The sequence below is a fragment of the Dreissena polymorpha genome, chromosome 5 (assembly GCF_020536995.1).
Source record: "Dreissena polymorpha isolate Duluth1 chromosome 5, UMN_Dpol_1.0, whole genome shotgun sequence".
Lineage (NCBI taxonomy): Eukaryota > Metazoa > Mollusca > Bivalvia > Myida > Dreissenidae > Dreissena > Dreissena polymorpha.
The window spans coordinates 42,882,750-42,904,199 of record NC_068359.1 but is presented as its reverse complement, the minus strand read 5'-3'; the positions used below and the strand labels follow the sequence as shown (position 1 = coordinate 42,904,199).

Genomic DNA, 21,450 nt, shown 5'->3' with positions numbered 1-21,450 from the left:
AGGTGAGCGAACTAGGGCCATCTTGGCCCTCTTGTTTTCTTATTGGGAAAGTGCCGTTTTTTGTTACTTTATAAAGAAGGAAAAATATCGCTGTCATGAGCACACTTCATATTGGTATAATAAGTTTTGTGTGTGTGTTTTTGTTGCATTTTGTTTCTAAAGCATAATACATTTTGGTATCAAATTGTTTGCTATGTTTAATCTAATTCATTTCTACTTAAAATGACTCCTTTTTCCAGGTAATAGGATACACATCCAAACATATTTTTTTATGTCTGCTGATGTTGGCATTCATGGTAGAGTGCATGCTGGTGTAAACAGCTACATATGGAACACAGTCAAATTTCCTTTGTTTTCCTGTATAATTGTCCTGTTTCGTTTGCTAATTAGTTTACAGATGATCAGAGGTATACTCATTGTTGTATTGATTGCTGGCTGTTTAATTAGAGGGAAAATTCTACTGGTACATGAAATGAAAGAAGAATGCAGAACATTATATGATAATTACCATATGAATGTGTAGTTACTAAACCAATATTTGCATTTTTATCAAATGTGGAATGTGTGTCTACTGTTCTACTTGTTATGGTTTATAAAATACTGATTATTCCCTGTATAGTTAACAACATTTTGACTATTGAATGATGGCAAATAATTTAGTTCATAACAACAATTTGACTATGGAATGATGGCAAATAATTTAGTTAATAGTTGTTTTTGTTGAGGCGTTTTCATCTATGTGATGAGCTAAAAATCATAACACGTTTAAGAAGCAAATACTTGTATGCCCTACCCTTTTTCATGGGTTCAGATTCGTGAAATTGTTTGAAAAAAAGGTTCTTCTGTTTCTAAATTAATATTATATGAAGAAAATAAATCAACCACACTGCAAGTTCCTGGTATTAAATGTTTATCATATTAATACTTTAAGATTGGATTAACTTTTCTAAGCAACGGAATTAACTGGAGATTTTCTCCATGTAAAACAGTAATTTTCCCTTTAAGAAGAGTTGTTGTTAGATTGAGTTTCCAATGAAGATGCTCTCTTTGCATTGACTGATTAATGCTCTAGTGAGATTTAGAAATCTTAAATAATTCTCACCAGTTATTTAAATATGACCGCAAAGTGTATCAATGCCCATTATTAAAAAGCTGACATGTTATTTATTCCCAGATGCAAGCAGAGATGCTGAATTATGGAATATTTGATCTTTCTTGACACCACAAAACTTTTGACTAACTGATAAATTACATGCTTTCATCAGTGATTTTTATGCCCCCCTTCGAAGAAGAGGTGGTATACTGTTTTGCACATGTCAGTTGGTCTGTCAGTCGATCCGTCAACCAGATGGTTTCCGGATGATAACTCAAGAACGCTTAGGCCTAGGATCATGAAACTTTATAGGTACATTGATCATGACTGGCAGACGACCCCTATTGATTTTCAGGTCACTAGGTCAAAGATCAAGTTCACAGTGACTCAAAATAGTAAAATGGTTTCCGGATGATAACTCAAGAATGCTTAGGCCGAGGATCATGAAACTTCATAGGTACATTGATCATGACTGGTAGATGAAATAATGATGAAACTTGACCAGGATGTTTGTCTGGACAATATCTAGGTCAAGTTTGACATTTGGTAAAGATTGAATGAACAGACTCCTCTCAGGTGAGCGAACTAGGGCCAAGAGCCCTCTTGTTACTGATCTGGCTGGAAAGTGAGCGTCATTTAAAAAATAAAAAGAAGTAATAAAGGGTATACAACGGTGAAAAATAACTGTCTCAGTATGGACGTCGCCATCTTGACTATAAAGTGATTACCCCCTCTGGGATAACCCCAGAGATGTCCAATCTTAACTGGCATCTAATGGTACAAGAGCAATGAAGTAGCTTTGTTGGAAATGATGAAGTTTAGAATAGATTATTTGTGGTCTCTAAGATTAAATTCTTTGCAACAGTGTCGTATAATAATTTTTAGATAAGGCTGAAAACTACCATAAATCAACAAGGAAGTGATAAGTAATTTTTGAGATACAATTGCCTGTACATTTTGTATCATACTAAGAAGTCAACTGCATATTTTTCAAGGCAAATGTTTAAAAAATTGTAAATAATTGTTTGCGCGGCTATTTGAAGAATAATGAGTTTGTATGAATTATTGATTCTAAAAAACCCAGACGCCATAAAGTCATGTACGATTTTGTGTTTTCATCGTCAGACTGGGTAGCTCAAGGTGGATTAAACATTAAGAAGCCTTACAGGAGGCTATCTGAAGATGTAACTTTGGCGTCATTAAAAAAAAAACACCTCAAAATCTTTAATGTCTATATTTCTCTGAAAGAATGTAAAAACCATCTTAAAACCTAAAATAAAACTATTTGATCAAATACCAGTAAATAAATCATGCATGTGAGTACATCAGCTGAATAAGAGTTAATGTGTTTATTCCAAAAAGAATCTGCTGAACACCAACTCCAGTGTTGAGCCTATTCCCCAAGACCTGCTCAAGAAGTATATCATCTATGCCAAGGAGAAGACGCACCCTCGGTTGAATAAGATGGACCAGGATAAGGTTGCCAAAATGTATGCAGAGCTTCGACGGGAATCTATGGTATCCAATTATTTTTATGTTAAAAACTAATATAATTATTATAACTATAAATACTAATTATTAATTGTCAATTAAATAGAACAATGAAAAACAAAAAGAACAATGATCACAAAAATATAATGCTCAACAAAAAAGTACTCTTTAACAGTTACAAAAGGTCTATTTCAGTTATGCTATAAATTGTTGTTGACAAATGGTTTTTGCACTGTTTAACAGTATGCCAGTTATTCTGCTTTATAAAAAAGTTTCTGTTCTCTTAATCAACCAGCTCTCAACGCATTGTTATAAAACATTCTCAACGGGTCAAATAGCATAAAATGGAGGTCGATTTCAATAACCAGCCAAATCCACTAGACAATCTTCTTTTTTTTGTCTGGAGTTTCTCAAAACCTCTTTAGAAGTATCAACTTGACATTTTATAGGTGTGTAAATTACATGGAGGAGATATGCAATTCAAAAGGACTATACTATTTCTCCCTGATTTTTAGAGTAATTGCCCTTTGTTAATTGTTCTTTGTACATTTTGTTTGCAGCATGTTTTGAAATCTTACAACAGTATTAACTTCAACCTTAAAAGGATGGTATATCTCATTATATGGTTGTGAAGTGATTAATGCCACATTTATACTAAAAATCAACAAATATTTCATAAAATAAAGTTAACCCATTAAAAATTAGTGTTCCTTATAGCAATAACCAAAATTTCAACGGTAGACGTGGTCTTGTTATTGTCTGATCTTAATGAAACTTTGCAGAAGATTTGTCCCAATGATATCTTGGACGAGTTCGAAATGGTTCCGGTTGGTTGAAAAACACAGCGGCCAGTAGGCGGGGCATTTTTCTTATATGGCTATAGTAAAAACTTGTTAGCACTCTTAAAGTCACATTTATAGTCCAATCTTCATGAAACCTGGGTAGAACATTTGTTTAAATGATCTCTTGAATGATTACAAAATTGGATGTGGTCTCTTGAAAAACATGGCCGCTGGGGGACAGGGCATTTTTCCATATATGGCTATAGTAAAACCTTGTTAACACTGTAGAGGTCACATTTATTGTCCGATTTTCATGAAACTTAGTCAGAACATTGGTTCTTATGATATCCTGGGCTTCACAGAACAGGTCAGTTTGTATCTCAGGTGAGAAACTTTGGGCCTTTAAGGCCCTCTTGATCAAATAAGCCTTAATGGGTTAATTTTGAAACTGGCTTGCCCAGAGTCTGAAATTTATATCTGAATATTTCCTTGTTCTCGTGCAAAAGTACAAGACTTTGGGCTTTAGTTTTCAAGCTGTCAATTTTTTTGGCTGCTATATATTGACTGTGGATGTGTTTTCAAAACAACAAACATGCAGTATTATAAGAACTCATTCATTGCGATATCTGTTTCAAAGGCAACGAACAGCATCCCTATCACTGTGCGTCACATTGAGTCAATGATACGCATGGCAGAGTCTCACGCCAAGATGCACCTGCGTGACTATGTGAATGAGGAGGACGTGAACATGGCCATGCGCATCATGCTGGAGAGTTTCATCAGCACGCAGAAGTTCAGCGTGATGAGATCCATGAGGAAGGTATTGCAGCTATTCTACCCGATGTCAATATTTTATTTATTCAATTGCAAGTTTCTTTTTTATGCTCCAGAAGGAGGGCATATAGTGATCGGACCGTCCGTCCGTCTGTCGTTCCGTCACACTTTACGTTTAGGTTTCGAAAAAATGCTCATAACTTCTATGTCGCTTCAGATAGCAACTTGATATTTGGCATGCATGTGTATCTCATGGAGCTGCACATTTTGAGTGGTGAAAGGTCACGGTCATCCTTCAAGGTCAAATATATGGTTTCAAAGCTGGGCAGATGGGGGCATTGTGTTTCTGACAAACACATCTCTTGTTCCTTATATGGCTATAGTAAAATCTTGTTAACGCTCTAGAGGCCACATTTATTTTCCGATCATTATGAAACTTGGTCAGAAGATTTGTCCCAATGATATCTTGGATGAGTTTGAAAATGGTTTTGGTTGCTTTTAAAACATGGCCACCAGGGGCGGGGCATTTTTCCTTATAGGGCTATATATGGCTTTAATAATACCTTGTTATCCCCCGCCAGAGGCGGAGGGATATTGTTTTGGCGTTGTCCGTCCGGCTGTCCGTCCGTCCGGCACTTTTGTGTCCGGAGCCACATCTTGGAAGTTCTTTGGTGGATTTCATTTAAACTTGGTATGAGTATATATATGCATAAGAGGATGATGCACGCCAAATGGCATTGTACACCATCTGTTAAAAACAGACTTATGGCCCTTTGTATCTTGAAAAAATGCTTTTTAGTGTCAGGAGCCATATCTTGGAAGTTCTTTGGCGGATTTCATTGAAACTTGGCATGAGTATATATATGCATAAGAGGATGATGCACACCAAATGGCATTGTACACCATCTGTTAAAAACAGACTTATGGCCCTTTGTATCTTGAAAAAATGCTTTTTACTATAGGCACTTTTGTGTCCGGAGCCATATCTTGGAAGTGCTTTGGCAGATTTCATTTAAACTTGGTATGAGTATATATATGCATAAGAGGATGATGCACGCCAAATGGCATTGTACACCATCTGTTAAAACCAGACTTATGGCCCTTTGTATCTTGAAAAAATGCTTTTGACTACAGGCATTTTTGTGTCCGGAGCCATATCTTGGAAGCGCTTTGGCGGATTTCTTTGAAACTTGGTATGAATATATTCCCGCGCCAGAGGCGGAGGGATATTGTTTTGTCGTTGTCCGGCCGGCCGGCTGTCCGTCCGGCACTTTTGTGTCCGGAGCCATATCTTGGAAGTGCTTTGGCGGATTTCATTTGTGTTATTGTCCTCCGTCCGTCCATCTATCATTATGTTCATCCGTCCAATTTGCACCTATCCTCAAACAAAGCATATGTTGCGGGGGATACCTTGGGCCTTTCAGGCCCTCTTGTTAACACTCTAGAGGCCACCTTTATTGTCCAATCTTCATGAAACATGGCTTCCATGGGGCAAGGCATTTTTCCTTATATAGCTATAGTAAAATCTTGTTAACACTCTAGAGGCCACATTTAAAGTCCTATAATCATGGAACTAAGTCAGAAGATTCATCCGGATAATATCTTGAAAGAGTTCAAAAATGATGCCGGTTGGTTGAAAAACATGGCTGCCAGGGGGGGCGGGGCATTTTTCCTTGTATGGCTATAGTAAAACCTTGTTAACACTAGAGGCCACATACATTTTCCGATCTTCATGAAACTTGGTCAGAAGATTTGTCCCAATAATATCTTGTTATCTCAGGTGAGCGACTTTGGGCCTTTTAGGCCCTCTTGTTATATATTCCCAATCAAACATCTAACTCTTCCTTCCAACCCTAAAATGTCTGTCATTATTTCTATAAGTTATTTATTGGCATTTATATTCAATAACTGAGCAAAAATGTGTTTGATTATCTTGTTTTTAGCTCACCTGAGCACAACGTGCTCATGGTGAGCTTTTGTGATCGCTTTTTGTCCGTCGTGCGTCGTCAACATTTTGCCTTGTGAACACTCCAGAGGCCACATTTATTGTCTGATCTTCATGAAATTTGTTCAGAACATTTGTCCCATTGATACCTCGACTGATTTCGAAAATGGGTCATGCTGGGTAAAAAACTAGGTCACTAGGTCAAAAAAAAGAAAAACCTTGTGAACACTGTAGAAGTCACATTTGATGCCCAATCTTCATGTAACTTTGTCAAAATGTTTGTCTAAATGATATGTTGGTTGAGTTCAAAAATGAGAACGGTCCATTTAAAAACATGGCTGCCAGGGGGCGGGGCAGTTTTCCTTATATGGCTTTAGGGAAACCTTGTGAACACTCTAGAAGTCACAATTTTTGCCCAATCATCATAAAACTTGGTCAAAACATTGGTTTCATTGATATCTCAGACGAGTTCAAAAACGGTCCAGATCGGTGAAAAAACATGGCCGTCAGGGGGCTGGGCAGTTTTCCTTATATGGCTTTTGTAAAACCTTGTTAACACTCTAGAGGCCACATTTATTGTCCAATCTTCATGAAATTTGGTCAGAAGATTGGTCTCAATGATATCTTGGATGAGTTTGAAAATGGTTCCGTTTGGTGGAAAAACATGGCCGCCAAGGGGGCGTGGCATTTTTCCTTATATAGCTCTAGTTAAACCTTGTTAACACTCTAGAAGCCATATTCATTGTACGATCATCATGAAACTTTGTCAGAAGATTTGTCCCAATTATATTTTTGACAAGTTCGAAAGTGGTTCCAGTTGCTTGAAAAACATGGCCACCAGTGGGCGGGGCATTTTTCCTTATATGGACTTATGAATCTTCATGAAACTTTGTCAGTTTATTTGTTTAAATGATATCTTGGATGTGTATGAAAATGGTTCTGATCTGTTGAAAAACGTGACTGCCAGGGTGTTCACTAGTCATGAAAGTTGGTAAGAACATATTGTTTTAATGACATCTTGGGCTGCACATAACAGGTCAGTTCTTTTGAATCTCAGGTGAGCGACTTTAAGTCATTAAGAAGCTTCATTTTAATACATTATATATGTAAAGAAGTTTCCCCTTTAAGATTTTACTACGCCTCCTGTACTGAGGTTGTTTTGCACATTTTACCTGGCATAATTTATTCACAATAATTCTTGTTTCCTATTAGTTATAGGATAGTTTTCTTGTGTGTTCTTGTGTAATTTCTGCTTCATATGTGCTGTGTGTAACAAATCAACTGAATATTTTCTGACAGAAAGCCAGAAACTCGGGGTTTTATACCTGTTCTGTATTGCTGTGGCTGGATGACGAGCAAGTTTTTAGATATTTAAATAGGTGCATCAGAATTTTTTTGGTCACAGAACACATTTTAAGGTCACTTTAAAGTCATTATATTTATGTGGTAATGATTTTTGCCCTGACCTTTTCAAACTTTAAGAAGTAACACTAGGCTAATAACGAGTTTGCTTAAGTAGGTAATCAACAAATGATAAACCATTCAATGCCCAATCATTCAATGTTCAATTATCCAATGTTAATCTTCTACTGATCAACCATCCAATCATCAATTTTCAATGGATCATTCATCCAATGATAAATTTGCATGGTTTAATCATCCAATCATCAATCATCCAATGGTCTAGTAACCAAACCGCGTACTCATTCCCGCCATTTTTAGACATTTGGCCGGTACCTGGCATTCAAGAAGGACAACAATGAGCTGCTGCTGTTCATCTTGAAGCAGCTGGCCCAGGACCAGATGTCCTTCCAGAGGAACCGGTACGGACAGGAACAGGAAATTATTGAGATCTCCTGCAAGGACCTTGCTGACAAGGTCTGTATTTTTCTCCCTGGGCTTTGTGTACCATGTTTGTGAAGTGCCCTTTGGAGCATAAAATTGTTTTAGTAACAAATACTCAAAAACAACGAATATTTTGTACAATATTTCGAAAAATAAAGTTAACCCATACAAAATCAGTTTTCCTTAAAGCAATATCCAAAATTTCAACGCTTGATGTGGTATGGTAATATAGATTGAACAAGATACAAAATGCTCGTTTTTAGCTCACCTGAGCGATAGCTCGAGGTGAGCTATTGTGATCACTCAGCGTCTGGCGTCCGTCCGTCCGTCCGTCTGTAAACAATTGGTAAACATCTTCTTCTACTAAACCATTGAGCCAATTTCAACTAAATTTCATGTGGAGCATCCCTAGGTCATGGGACAAAAGAATTGTTAAAAAAAATTTGATCACATAACCAAGATGGCCGCCATGACCATATATGGTAAAAACCTTAAAAAATCTTCTTGTCAGAAACCGCTCATCAGATTTTCAAAAAAATTCACAGGGATGACCTTTGAGGGCTCCCCTGAAAAAGTTGTTCAAAGAAATTTGATTCGTCAAAAAACATGGCCGCAGGAGCTCGTTGAACTTTGCATGTTTATTCGTTTTTGCCTATTTTGTGAAAAATTTCAAAAATCTTCCACATTTTTTGTCCGATCCTTTCCAAATTTGCACAGTGTCTTTATATCAATGAGGACACGAACCCTACAAAAAATGAGCATTATTGGTCCATGAAGTACAGAATTACCTCCCCTTGAATTGAGAAAATGGTGTTTATGCAATAAAGTCCAAATTTTTCATCCAATTCTTTTCAAACTTGTAAGGATTTAGCATGGTTCAAACAAGGGAAACAACTACGGTTTATGCATGTTCTTTTTATTACAGATTTGCCTCCCTTTAATTCATTCAAAATCTCATTTTACAGCAGAGATTCCAAATCTGACCTGTAAATGAGCCCCATATTTACTGCTGGTGCTATGTTACCTTTTCCCATTTGATCATTCTTAAGTATTGGTCTTGTAATGCTGCTACTGCTACTGCTACTGCTACTGCTACTACTACTACTACTACTACTACTACTACTACTACTACTTCTACTACTTCTACTACTACTACTACTACTACTACTACTACTTCTACTACTACTACCACTACTACTACTACTACTACTACTACTACTACTACTACTACTACTAGTACTACTACTACTAGTACTACTACCACCACCACCACCACGTCTACTATTACTACTTCTACTACTACTGCCACTACTACTACTACTTTTACCACTACTACTACTACTACTACTACTACTACTACTACCACTACTACTACTACTACTACTACTACTACTACTTCTACTACTACTTCTACTACTACTACTACTACTACTTCTACTACTACTACTACTACTACTACTACTACTACTACTACTACTACTACAACTACTATTACTACTACTTCTACTACTACTACTACTACTACTACTACTACTACTACTACTATTACACCACCACCACCACCACCATTCACAGTGACAAAAAACGTATTCACACAATGGCTGCTACTACAACTTATAGCCCATATAGGGGGGCATGCATGTTTTACAAACAGCCTTTGTTTCTATGGGATTTTAACCACAACTGTTCATGTTTATCTCCGACACATATTTTTAGGTCACCTGTCATGAAGTGACACGGTGAGCTTATGTGATCGTGTGATGTCCGGCGTCCGTTTTGCGTGCCTGCATGTGTCCGTGCGTCCGTCCGTCAACAGTTTGTTTGTGTAGACAGTAAAGGTCACAGTTTGCATCCAATCTTGATGAAATTTGGTCAAAATGTTTATCTTGATGAAATCCGGTTTGGGATTGTATTTGGGTCATCTGGGGTCAAAAACAATGTCACTAGGTCAAATAATAGAACAACCTTCTGTAGACAATAGAGGTCACAGTTTTCATCCAATCTTTATGAAATTTGGTCAGAATGTTTATCTTGATGAAATCTGGGTTGGGATTTTATTTGGGTCATCTGGGGTCAAAAACTAGGTCACTAGGTCAAATAATAGAAAAACCTTGTGTAGACATTAGAGATCACAGTTTTCATCCAACCTTTATGAAATTTGGTCAGAATTCTTGATGAAATCTGGGTGGGATTGTATTTGGGTCATCTGGGGTAAAAATCTAGGTCAAATAAATAGAAAAACCTTGTGTTGACAATAGAGGTCACAGTTTTCATCCAATATTTATGAACTGTGGTCAGAATGTTTATCTTGATGAAATCTGGATTGGGATTGTATTTGGGTCATCTAGAGTCAGGAACTAGGTCACTAGGTCAAATCATAGAAAAACATTGTGTAGACAATAGAGGTCATAGTTTTCATCTGATCTTAATGAGCAGGGTTGGCATATTGACCGGTCAATTGAGTATTGACCGGGCCGGCGGTCAATACCCGGTTAAAACCGGTCAATACTGGTCATTACTGGTCTTTACTGGTCAATACTGGTCGATTGAAAATTGTAGCATTTAAACATCACAAAGGAGCCATTTTATATTAAATGAATAATTATTCTGTAATTGATAAACTCTTTTCTGAGTTATTTATTGTAAAAAAAATCTTAAAAGCTGTAAAAAGTTACTTCTTTATTATTTATGGAAACAGCCACAAATACATAAGGACTAAGGCAATACCTTTATCTCAGTGTATCACATCTGCTACTAAAGTATTATTACTATTGTAGGTACCATAGTATTTCACTTATCTATTGATATATCTATTTGATAAGCAGATGGACAAACAGAACTCTTGTGTATTCTAGGGTAATAAATCTGGCCTCTAAGCCTTAATTGGTAATAAAATGCATGCAGTGTTATGTCTCTGATATTGACAATTAAGCAAATCTGCCCTTAGGCTATTTCATATCACTCACACAAAAGGAGATTGCATTGTACTTAATAGTTACTTTTAACTTGTTTTCTTTCTGTATTAAGAGGGTTTTTTCCCTTTCATATTTAAACGTTCAATTGGTATTCAAATGAATAAACAATCAAAGTTCTTGATTTTGCCAAAAAACAAAGACCTATAGATTACACAGATTGGAATCTCTCGTCTCCGCTATAGCGATATGCGATAATATCTATCGGCGGACGCGGGTCACGTGACATTGATTTTGGAGATGCCGGTGTACCTGTAGATTATTCCCTGTTCCAGCTGCTGTCGGCCATTTTCTTATAAAGCAAACAATTATTCTTCGTAATTAGTCGTTAATATTTGATGTCGTAGGGTATTCTGAGCATGATCTGGTTATTTTATATTATTTTGATATTGTTATTAACAATATTAATGTGTTAATTAGTGTTTTTAGCGCTCGGTTGTCAGTTTGCAGAGCAATGAATGCCTGAAAGCGCAACGTTACGAACTTTACGTAATAGCAAAGTCGGTCTCCGAAAAAAGACATATTGAATATTTTTTGTGTGATAAGAAATAAGTATTTATTTTCTGTCTTGATAATTCTTTAGGTTTTGGTAGTTATTATTCTAATTAATTATTAATTTATCGGAATTTGAAAGAGAACACTGGATTCGTTCATTTTCGATAATTTTTGAAAAATTGAAAGGCCCGAAGCATTTTTCTATAAACTTCTTCATTAAGCATCACATATTGATAACGTAAGATTTTTATGCTAGGTGAGATGTTAATCTATGTATGATTTATAAAAAGTAGACGAAAATGAGGTATTTTAAAGGATTTTGCCTTTGTACAATTTGTACTATTTATACTGTTATTTCATTCAATCAAGTGGTTTGTATTTTGTTGAAACACTTTTCTATTTTATTTCTCATCCCATATATTTGAAGTAAGATTTTTATGCTAGGCAAGATGTTAATCTAAGTATAGATTTAAACAAACTACAAGAAAATATTCAATTTAAAGGATTTGGCCTTATACAATGTTGGTACAATTTTAAGCTCTTTTCTTCTGTTGTACAAGATAGCTGTCAAACGTGTTTTTGTTCTTTTTGATAAACTTTTTCATTTTTCATCACAAATAGATTAAGTCAGATTTTTATGCTTGGTGATATGTTAATCTTGGTATGAATTAATTAAACTGTAGGATAATGTTCATTTTAAAGGATTTTGGCCTTGTACAAAGATGGTACAATTTTAAGCTCTTTTACCCTATTATACACACATGTTGTCAAACGTGCTTTGGTTCATTGTGAAAAACTTTGTCATTATTCACCTCAAATTGAAGAAATAAGATTTTTAGATTTTTATTCTGGGTAATATGTTTATCTTGGTATGAATAAAAGAACTAGATGAAAGTACAATGTATGGGTTTAGATTCTCATTTAATATCTTATTTTATTAGTATTACCAGTTTTCCTGTCAATGTTACACATGCAAGTTAATATACAAACATATTTTAACAGATAGCTGTGAGCTTACTATTAAAACACAAAAGCTGTGAGATGACTATAAAAACCACAAATTGTCATTGTTAAAAGCGTAAGCAATAGCAGAGCACACGTTATTAGTTTCAATATTCCCATACTGATAGTCCTGATGTTAAACTTCTGGTACAGACCTATAGTCCCAGTTTATTTCAAATTACCGGTATTCAGTGACTTTAAAGCATCTCTCAGGCTGGCGGATGTTTTCTTTTCATTTTTTGCACTTTTCTCAGTTTTCTTATTTATTAGTTTTGTAATTGCAAAACCTCTTACAGTAAGAAATATATATAGTCTTGTATTCTCGTGAACAAATTGGACACACATATATATCTTTCTTATCAACACTAACACTATGTTTATCAGTACAAACAGAGTCATTGTCAGTATAGTCCCCTTCAAAAAGCTCATCAAGGTCTAAATCACTATCACTCCAAGCGAAAAAATCAGGGTCTCTGTTACGCGACATGATTGCACAAATGATACAGAATTTAAAAATGTAAAATCCAAAATATGTACTAGTATGTCCAACTTATAAGATACACAATCGAGAACAGCCTTTTTTTTAACAGTTTTATACAGCATTTCATTGTGTTTATAACGTACTATTATAAACAAGTATATTAAAATCTAACACATTCACAACAAAGACTTACCTTAATTGGACATCACAATGACATATAAAGAATGAATTCGCCGGCCGCGGCCACTGATCACACAATTAAAATCAATCAACAACGCAAACTGATAATTGAAGTAAGAATCCCTTCCTTTAATTAATTCTCAAGCGTAAAGAAAAAACACACAAAGCATCTTCAGTTCGCTAATTGATCCGACGATTAACACGCGCCTGAAATGTTTTTGTTTTTTTCTTTTCGCGAAATCCTAGCCCACGATACTGAAAGCTTAATTTAATTACCAAAAGAAAAAAACTGGATTACAAACAAAACTTTAATAACCTATAACTCATGAATTAAATCTCAATAAAAAGAGAATTAAACAATTGAAAAAAATCTACACAATCAATATTGAAATAAGTCGAACTAAAACCGTTTTTGGATCGAACGATCATAGCATTCATTATACTGTAATGTTGTTTTAATCAGAGACCTAGATCTATGTGTCCACATATATCTATCCTTTTTGAAATAATAATATTTTATAAGGTTTTAACTGTCTGAAATACCAAATTATACAAGAATATTTTATCAGCAAAAGCCTTTCAAATAAACTATTCAACAGCATTCTCGCCGCGATTTGGAAGTTCTTAGCGCAATTGCTTCAATGATCGCGGCATTATGAATTCTTATTGTAGGTAAATAAAATCTAGATTTTATAAAAACATAATTACTCATGTTTCTATGAAACTTAATTTTATGAAAATCGGATCATTTTTTACCAAGTTACAGCCGCCTTTCTACAGCGCCGTAACATTTTCGCATAACTTTTCTCGATAATCGTAGCCGTTGCTACTGACGCGTCGCTATCTTATCGCAATCGTGATACACCGGCTATCTCCGGACTACTCCGATTGATTCATGGAATAAATCGTCTGCTGATCCCAAGTGTTCTTATCAGTTTCTCGACCACGTGACCCCGCCGAGAGATAGCCCGATAAGTCGCGAAGTTTCCAATCTGTGTAATCTATAGGTCTTTGCAAAAAATAATGTTTTCTAATTGTGGGTCTACTCTTCTTTTAAATTATTTTTTCTTTTAATAATTATTTCTTAATATGTTTTTTCTTTTTATATCAATGGAAAATGAAAGATTTTTTCACTATTTTGTTTAAAAAGTATTTAAAGAAATCAATGCAAAAATACATGACAAGTAAGGATCATGTCAAAAAGGTGCCATTTAAGGCCCTATCATCAGTTTTGGGTACCCTAACCTGTATAGGTGAAAAGACTGTTAGAAGACTGTAGGGACAGTGGGGCATGAGAAACAACTCATACACAGTAATTGACAGGTTCAGGTTCTTGTTGAATCAAGCACAGAATTATCTGAGCATTCATTATTCATTACAATTTTTAAAAAAGTTCAATCGACCAGAAAAATCCAATTGATCAACTTTGACTAATTTGCAAATTTTGAGTGATTGGCCTACAAATTGCATGAACAGGTATAAAATAGTGGGTATTAATAGCTTAAGACATTGTTGGCAACATGTCTGTTTAATTTATATTATCAATATTGTTTAATTAGGCATGGAATATAAATCAAAATTGGGGGTAAAGTTCAATCGACCAGTATTGACCAGTAATGACCACTTCGGGAGTATTGACCGGGGCGGTTTTAACCGGTTAAAACCGGCGGTTAAAACCGGGGGTGGTCGATTGGTGCCAACCCTGTTAATGAGTCAGGTGAGCGATTCAGGGCCATCATGGCCCTCTTGTTTATTTTTTGTGCAGCAATATATTCAATGTTAATTTCCCGCCACGATATCTGAACATTTATGAGCGAACAGGAGACTGGCTTCAGGCAGCGTTGGAACAAAGACATATTCATGAGAACTCGGAATATATTGTGACGCAAAAAATAAAAACTAGCATTTTGTATGCCCCTTAAACTATGTCACCAGACCATACTAGCTATTGTTGAAATTTTGGCAATTGCTATAAGGAACATTGATTTTTAGCTCCACTGGCCAAAGGCCAGCGGGGCTTATGTCATGGTCCTGTGCCCGTCGTGTGTGCGTGCGTGCATTAACTTTTTCTTTAAACATCTTCTTCTCCTAAACTACTGGTCCATTTCTGATGAAATTTCTCAGGAATGTTCATGTGGTGAACCTCTTTCAAATTTGTTCAAATTATGCCCCTGGGGTCAAATTTGACCCTGCCCCGGGGGGTCAAAAAATTGAAAATTTGCTTATATAAGGCCTATTTTGTGCAAACTTTAAAAATCTTCTTGTCCATAACCATTAGGCCTAGGGCTACCAAATTTAGTATGTAGTGACATCTTATAGTCCTCTTAACAAGTTTGTTCAAATTATGCCCCTGGGGTCAAATTTGACCCTGCCCCTGGGGGTCAAATAATTGAAAATTTGCTTATATAAGGCCTATTTTGTGCAAACTTTAAAAATCTTCTTGTCCATAACCATTATGCCTAGGGATACCAAATTTGCTATGTAGTGACATCTTATAGTCCTCTACCAAGTTTGTTCAAATTATGCCCCTGGGGTCAAATTTGACCCTGCCCCGGGGGGTAAAAAAATTGAAAATTTGCTTATATAAGGCCTATTTTGTGCAAACTTTAAAAATCTTCTTGTCCATAACCATTGGGCGTAGGGCTACCAAATTTAGTATGTAGTGACATCTTATAGTCCTCTACCAAGTTTGTTCAAATTATGCCCCTGGGGTCAAATTTGACCCTGCCCGGGGGGTTAAAAAATTGAAAATTTGCTTATATAAGGCCTATTTTGTGCAAACTTTAAAAATCTTCTTGTCCATAACCATTGGGCCTAGGGCTACCAAATTTGCTATGTAGTGACATCTTATAGTCCTCTACAAAGTTTGTTCAAATTATGCCCCTGGGGTCAAATTTGACCCTGCCCCGGGGGGTTAAAAAATTGAAAATTTGCTTATATAAGGCCTTTTTTGTGCAAACTTTAAAAATCTTCTTGTCCATAACCATTGGGCCTAGGGCTACCAAATTTGCTATGTAGTGACATCTTATAGTCCTCTACCAAGTTTGTTCAAATTATGCCCCTGGGGTCAAATTTGACCCTTCCCCGGGGGGTTAAAAAATTGAAAATTTGCTTATATAAGGCCTATTTTGTGCAAACTTTTTAAATCTTCTTGTCCATAACCATTGGGCCTAGGGCTACCAAATTTGCTATGTAGTGACTTCTAATAGTCCTCTACCAAGTTTGTTCAAATTATGCTCCTGGGGTCAAATTTGACCCTGCCCCGAGGGGTCAAAAATTGAAAATTTGCTTATATAAGGCCTATTTTGTGCAATCTTTAAAAATCTTCTTGTCCATAACCATTGGGCCTAGGGCTACCAAATTTGGTATGTAGTGACATCTTATAGTCCTCTACCAAGTTTGTTCAAATTATGCTCCTGGGGTCAAATTTGACCCTGCCCCGGGGGGTCAAAAAATTGAACATTTGCTTATATTATAAGGCCTATTTTGTGAAAACTTTAAATATCTAACTGTCCATAACCATTGGGCCAAGGGCTACCAAATTTGGTATGTAGTGACATCTTATAGTCCTCTACCAAGTTTGTTCAAATTATGCCCCTGGGGTCAAATTTGACCCTGCCTCGGGGGGTCAAAAAATTGAAAATTTGCTTATATAAGGCCTATTTTGTGAAAACTTTAAAAATCTTTACGTCCATAACCATTGGGCCTAGGGCTACCAAATTTGGTATGTAGTGACATCTAATAGTCCTTTACCAAGTTTGTTCAAATTATGCCCCTGGAGTCAAATTTGACCCTGCCCTTGGGGGTCAAAAAATCGAAAATTTGCTTGTATAAGGCCTATTTTGTGCAAACTTCAAAAATCTTATTGTCCATAACCGTATGGCATAGGGCTACCAAATTTGGTATGTAATGACATCTTATAGTCCTCTACCAAGTTAGTTCAAATTAAGCCCCTGGGATCAAATTTGACCGTTCCCCAGGGGTCACAAAATTGAACATATGCTTATATTGGGCCCATTTTGAGCAAACTTAAAAAATTCTCTTGTCCATAACCATTGGGCCTATTTCTACCAAATTCGGTAGGTAGTGACATATAATAGTTCTCTACTTAGTTTGTTCAAATTATGCCCCTGGGAACAAATTTGACCTAGCCCCAGGGGTCACAAAAATGAACATATGCTTAAATAAGGCCTATTATGTGCAAACTTTAAAAATCTTCTTGTTCTTAATTATAGAGCCTAGGGCTACTAAATTTGGTTTGTAGTGATATCTAATAGTCCTCTACCAAATTTGTTCAAATTATTGCCCTGGGCTCAAATTTGACCCGGCCCCGGGGCTCACAAAACTGAACATATGACGTTTACCTGTGGAGATTACTGCGGCTGTTTGGCTGTGACCAACAACAACATCAACATCTTGAAAACATGAGATAAAACCCTGTCATTGAGTGCCATTTTAGGTCAGATGGTGACTGCTTACAAAGGCATTGAAGTAAGAACATGTGTTATGAATGTTTTTCTTACAAACTGAAAAAAGTCGGGTTTTATTTTAATATGTCGAAAGTGACCATATATCCGGATGAAAATATTTTGGATGACATGTTAATTTCATGTCTTTTTTGTAGTGTTTAAACCAGTTTAATAATATGTTATTGATTTTAAAAACACAACTTCCATGAACATAATTATTTCAAGAAAAGTCAATATATGATACTGCACGGTAAACTCAAACTTTGTATCCAAGAGAAGGTGTTGAAATTAATGAAGTGCAATGTTCTTAACTATCGTATATGCTCCTTTTTAATCACTAATGATTCATTGTTCCATTTGTAAATTGTGACTCATGAATTGTGGATATGATTGTCAATTACTCAACAATCCATATATATTTCTGACCATTTTATAATTTTCTTAATATAAGTTATGAATTGATCTTAGAAGTCAAATGTATTACTTAATTAAATACATTTATAAATATAAAGAAATAATCTTTAGATTATCATAATATTCTCAGGCCTGTTGGTCTTAGGGATGTGTGGGTTGATGAGCAATTTCTCCTTTTATCACAATGATTTCTACCCTACCTGATCATTTCCTTCATATTCCATTTAAATTTAATTGACGTCTGCAACCTCTTTCAAATTGGGAAAGTCCAAAATGTGTCGTTTGGTAAAGGGTTAAGGCATTTTGATTACTATGGGTCTTGTGAATCTGTTTCAAATCAAATGCGTAGATTTGATCTTCAGCATCTAAAAATATGTGACATAGAAAGAACGACAATATCTTTTGGAGAGATAAATTTACCTACGTTATAAGCAAAGGACCTGTGCAACAATTCCCGGGCTTTTAAGTCTGTTTAGTTAACACGGTAGTAACTTTTTCCATATATAAAAATGCTCACCCTTCCAACTTTAAACCCCCAGTGGGACTAGGGATAGAAAGAGAAAGTCACATGCTTGAGTACATTTCAACCCATGCGCATTGCACGTTTTCTGCGCAAAGAAAAAACAGTGGAGCGATACAGGGCCATCATGGCCCTCTTGTTTATGTGTTTACTTTACTTTTCGAAATACTGTACAAAATATTTGTTGATTTTATGTGTTTATGGGCTTTTAACATTTGTTGCACACTTGTCCCTGTAGCCTATGACTCTAATTGGAAGATTTTTATCTTGTGTTGTATTACCTTAGTGCAAAACATTAAAGAGGATATTGAAAACACCGTGTAAAACGGAAAATATCATTTCAAATCTTCATACCTTCTACATTCCTCACATATTACAGATGTGTATCTCTGACAACTTAAATTTTCATATATTTCATTTGTTTACACAATGTATGGTAAAAAGCAAAAAAATCGAATTTTAAATGTTACGTTCACCTTTTGAGAACTATATTCATATGAAAAGTCAAATTTTCTTTTGTGATGGTTTTCATGGTTTTGAGTAGAATTAAATTTTATAGTCATTTTGTTGCTTCTCAAATTTGATAATTTTATTTTGAAAACTTCCATGTTGATAACTTTTTAGCCCTAAAAGGTTGTGAAGCTTAATTACTGACATTTATTGTTAAGTATCATGTAAATTTAATTTATGGCAATTAACTAACAAAACGTTGATTATTATTTGATTTCCAGGCTCGTCAGATCAACATCACAAACCTCGCAACCTTTTATGAAAGTGACACCTTCAAGTCGAACAGATTTTCCTACGACAGCAAACGCAACCTTGTCATACAGAACATATAAGTTGGTGATGATGTGGAAAATCATATTTTTTATCACTTGTAATATGTGTTTATTAAGATACACGCATATGTGACAAAAATAACATTAAATATTTAATGAATATCTGGAAAGTGAATCACTGGGAATTGCAACCTGAAATATATTTTTAAGCTCCACTGGCCAGAGGCCAGCGGGGCTTATGTCATGGGCCCGTATTCACCAAACAATTCTTAGACTTAAGTCTAAAAATAAAGAAAATTCTTTAAATAAGAATATTCAGAATTTCTTTAATTTTGAGTCAAACTCTGCAGTAAACATCTCTATCTATATTATTCTTCATATAGAACATTTTGTTAATGACATAATCACCAGTGGAAGCCTGTATATATTCAAACACTGAACACATTTTTCTTGGTTCTAAGTCTATTCTTTATTCTTAAGTCTAATAATCGGTTGGTGAATACGGGCCATGGTCCTGTGTCCGTCGTGCGTGCGTCCGTCCAGCGTTAACTTTTTCTTTAAACATCTCCTAAACTACTGGTCCAATTCTGATGAAATTTCTCAGGAATGTTCCTGGGGTGAACCTCTTTCAAATTTATTCAAATTATGGCCCTGGGGTCAAATTTGACCCTGCCCCCGGGGGGTCAGAAAATTGAAAATTTGCTTATATAAGGCCTATTTTGTGAAAACTTTAAAAATCTTCTTGTCCATAATCATTGGGCCTAGGGCTATTAAATTTGGTATGTAGTGACATCTTGTAGTCCTCTACCAAGTTTCTTCAAATTATGCCCCTGGGGTCAAATTTGACCCTGCCCTGGGGGTCAGAAAATTGAAATATGCTTATATAAGAAAGAACGACAATATCTTTTGGAGAGATAAATGTACCTACGTAATAAGCAAAGGACCTGTGCAACAATTCCCGGGCTTTTAAGTCTGTTAAGTTACCATGGTAGTAACTTTTTCCATATATAAAAAAGCTCACCCAACTTTTAATGCCCAGTGGGACAAGGGATAGAAAGAGAAAGTCACATGCTTGGATGCATTTAAACCCATGCGCATTGCATGTTTTTTTCGCATAAAAAAGCAGTGGAGCGATACATGGCCCTCTTGTTTTGTATTTTCTTTTGTTACTAATGTAATGAGTATTTGTGATGAAAAGCTCCCTTAATGTGCATTGAAAGCGATTGCATATTGTAAAATTGTAATTTGAATAACATGTGTACATGCCCTTGCTGATGTTTTTGTGGAAGTGCGGTGCATGTCATCCGATGATACGCAACCTAGTGCTTATTATTCACCTTGAATAGTGTGTTCAGCCACCTTGTGTTCTTTCATTTTGCTCATTTTTGTCCACAGATTTAGATCTGGCGTACTGCTTCAAAGATCTTTTTACACACATGTAATGAACTTAAAATCATGTTGTTCACGTATTTACTTGTTTACAACAATTTCATTAAGTTCTAGCAACCACTCAATGTTTAAAAAAAACATGTTAACATACTTTGTGTTGCGGATATATTTATAAGAGAATAAAATATAAAATAACAAGATGTGTTTGTGAAACACTATGTCCCCCCATGTATTTGACCTTTGATCTTGAAGGATGACCTTGACCTTTCACCACTCAAAATGTGGAGCTTCATGAGATACACATGCATGCCAAATATCAAGTTGCTATCTTCAATATTACAAAAGTTATGACAAATGTTAAAGTTTGACGCAAACAAACAGACGGGGCAAAAACAATATGTCCCCTAGTATAGACATGGGGACATGAATTTTTTATGCCCCCTTTCGAAAAAAAAAGGGGGCATATAGTGATCGGACTGTCCGTCTGTCTGTCCTGTCTGTCTTTCTGTCACTTTGCGTTTAGGTTTCGAAAAATGCTCATAACTTCTATGTCCCTTGAGATATAACCTTCATATTTGGTATGCATGTGTATATGGACGAGGCCTTTCCATACGCACACAAAATTTCACACCTGTGACCTAAACCTTGAACTTGGGGTCCGCGTTTAGCTTTCGAAATCTGCGTTTAAGTTTCGAAAAATGCTCATAACTTCTATGTCCCTTGAGATATAACCTTCATATTTGGTATGCATGTGTATATGGACGAGGCCTTTCCATACGCACACAAATTTTCACCCCTGTGACCTTGAACTTAAGG

At 35.7% G+C, this 21,450-nt stretch overlaps 1 protein-coding gene across 1 annotated transcript in view; it reads left to right on the top strand.

The window, feature by feature from the left end:
• The window catches only part of LOC127880821 (DNA replication licensing factor mcm2-like), a 53,820-nt gene extending 32,988 nt beyond the window's left edge, over window positions 1–20,832 (top strand). The window contains exons 15-18 of the mRNA XM_052428268.1: window positions 2,456–2,611; window positions 4,004–4,186; window positions 7,808–7,963; window positions 19,195–20,832. Coding sequence (XP_052284228.1) covers window positions 2,456–2,611; window positions 4,004–4,186; window positions 7,808–7,963; window positions 19,195–19,305 — 606 coding nt within the window. The 3' untranslated portion in view covers window positions 19,306–20,832. The remainder of the gene's footprint in view (window positions 1–2,455; window positions 2,612–4,003; window positions 4,187–7,807; window positions 7,964–19,194) is intronic.
• The last annotated feature ends 618 nt before the right edge of the window (window positions 20,833–21,450 follow it).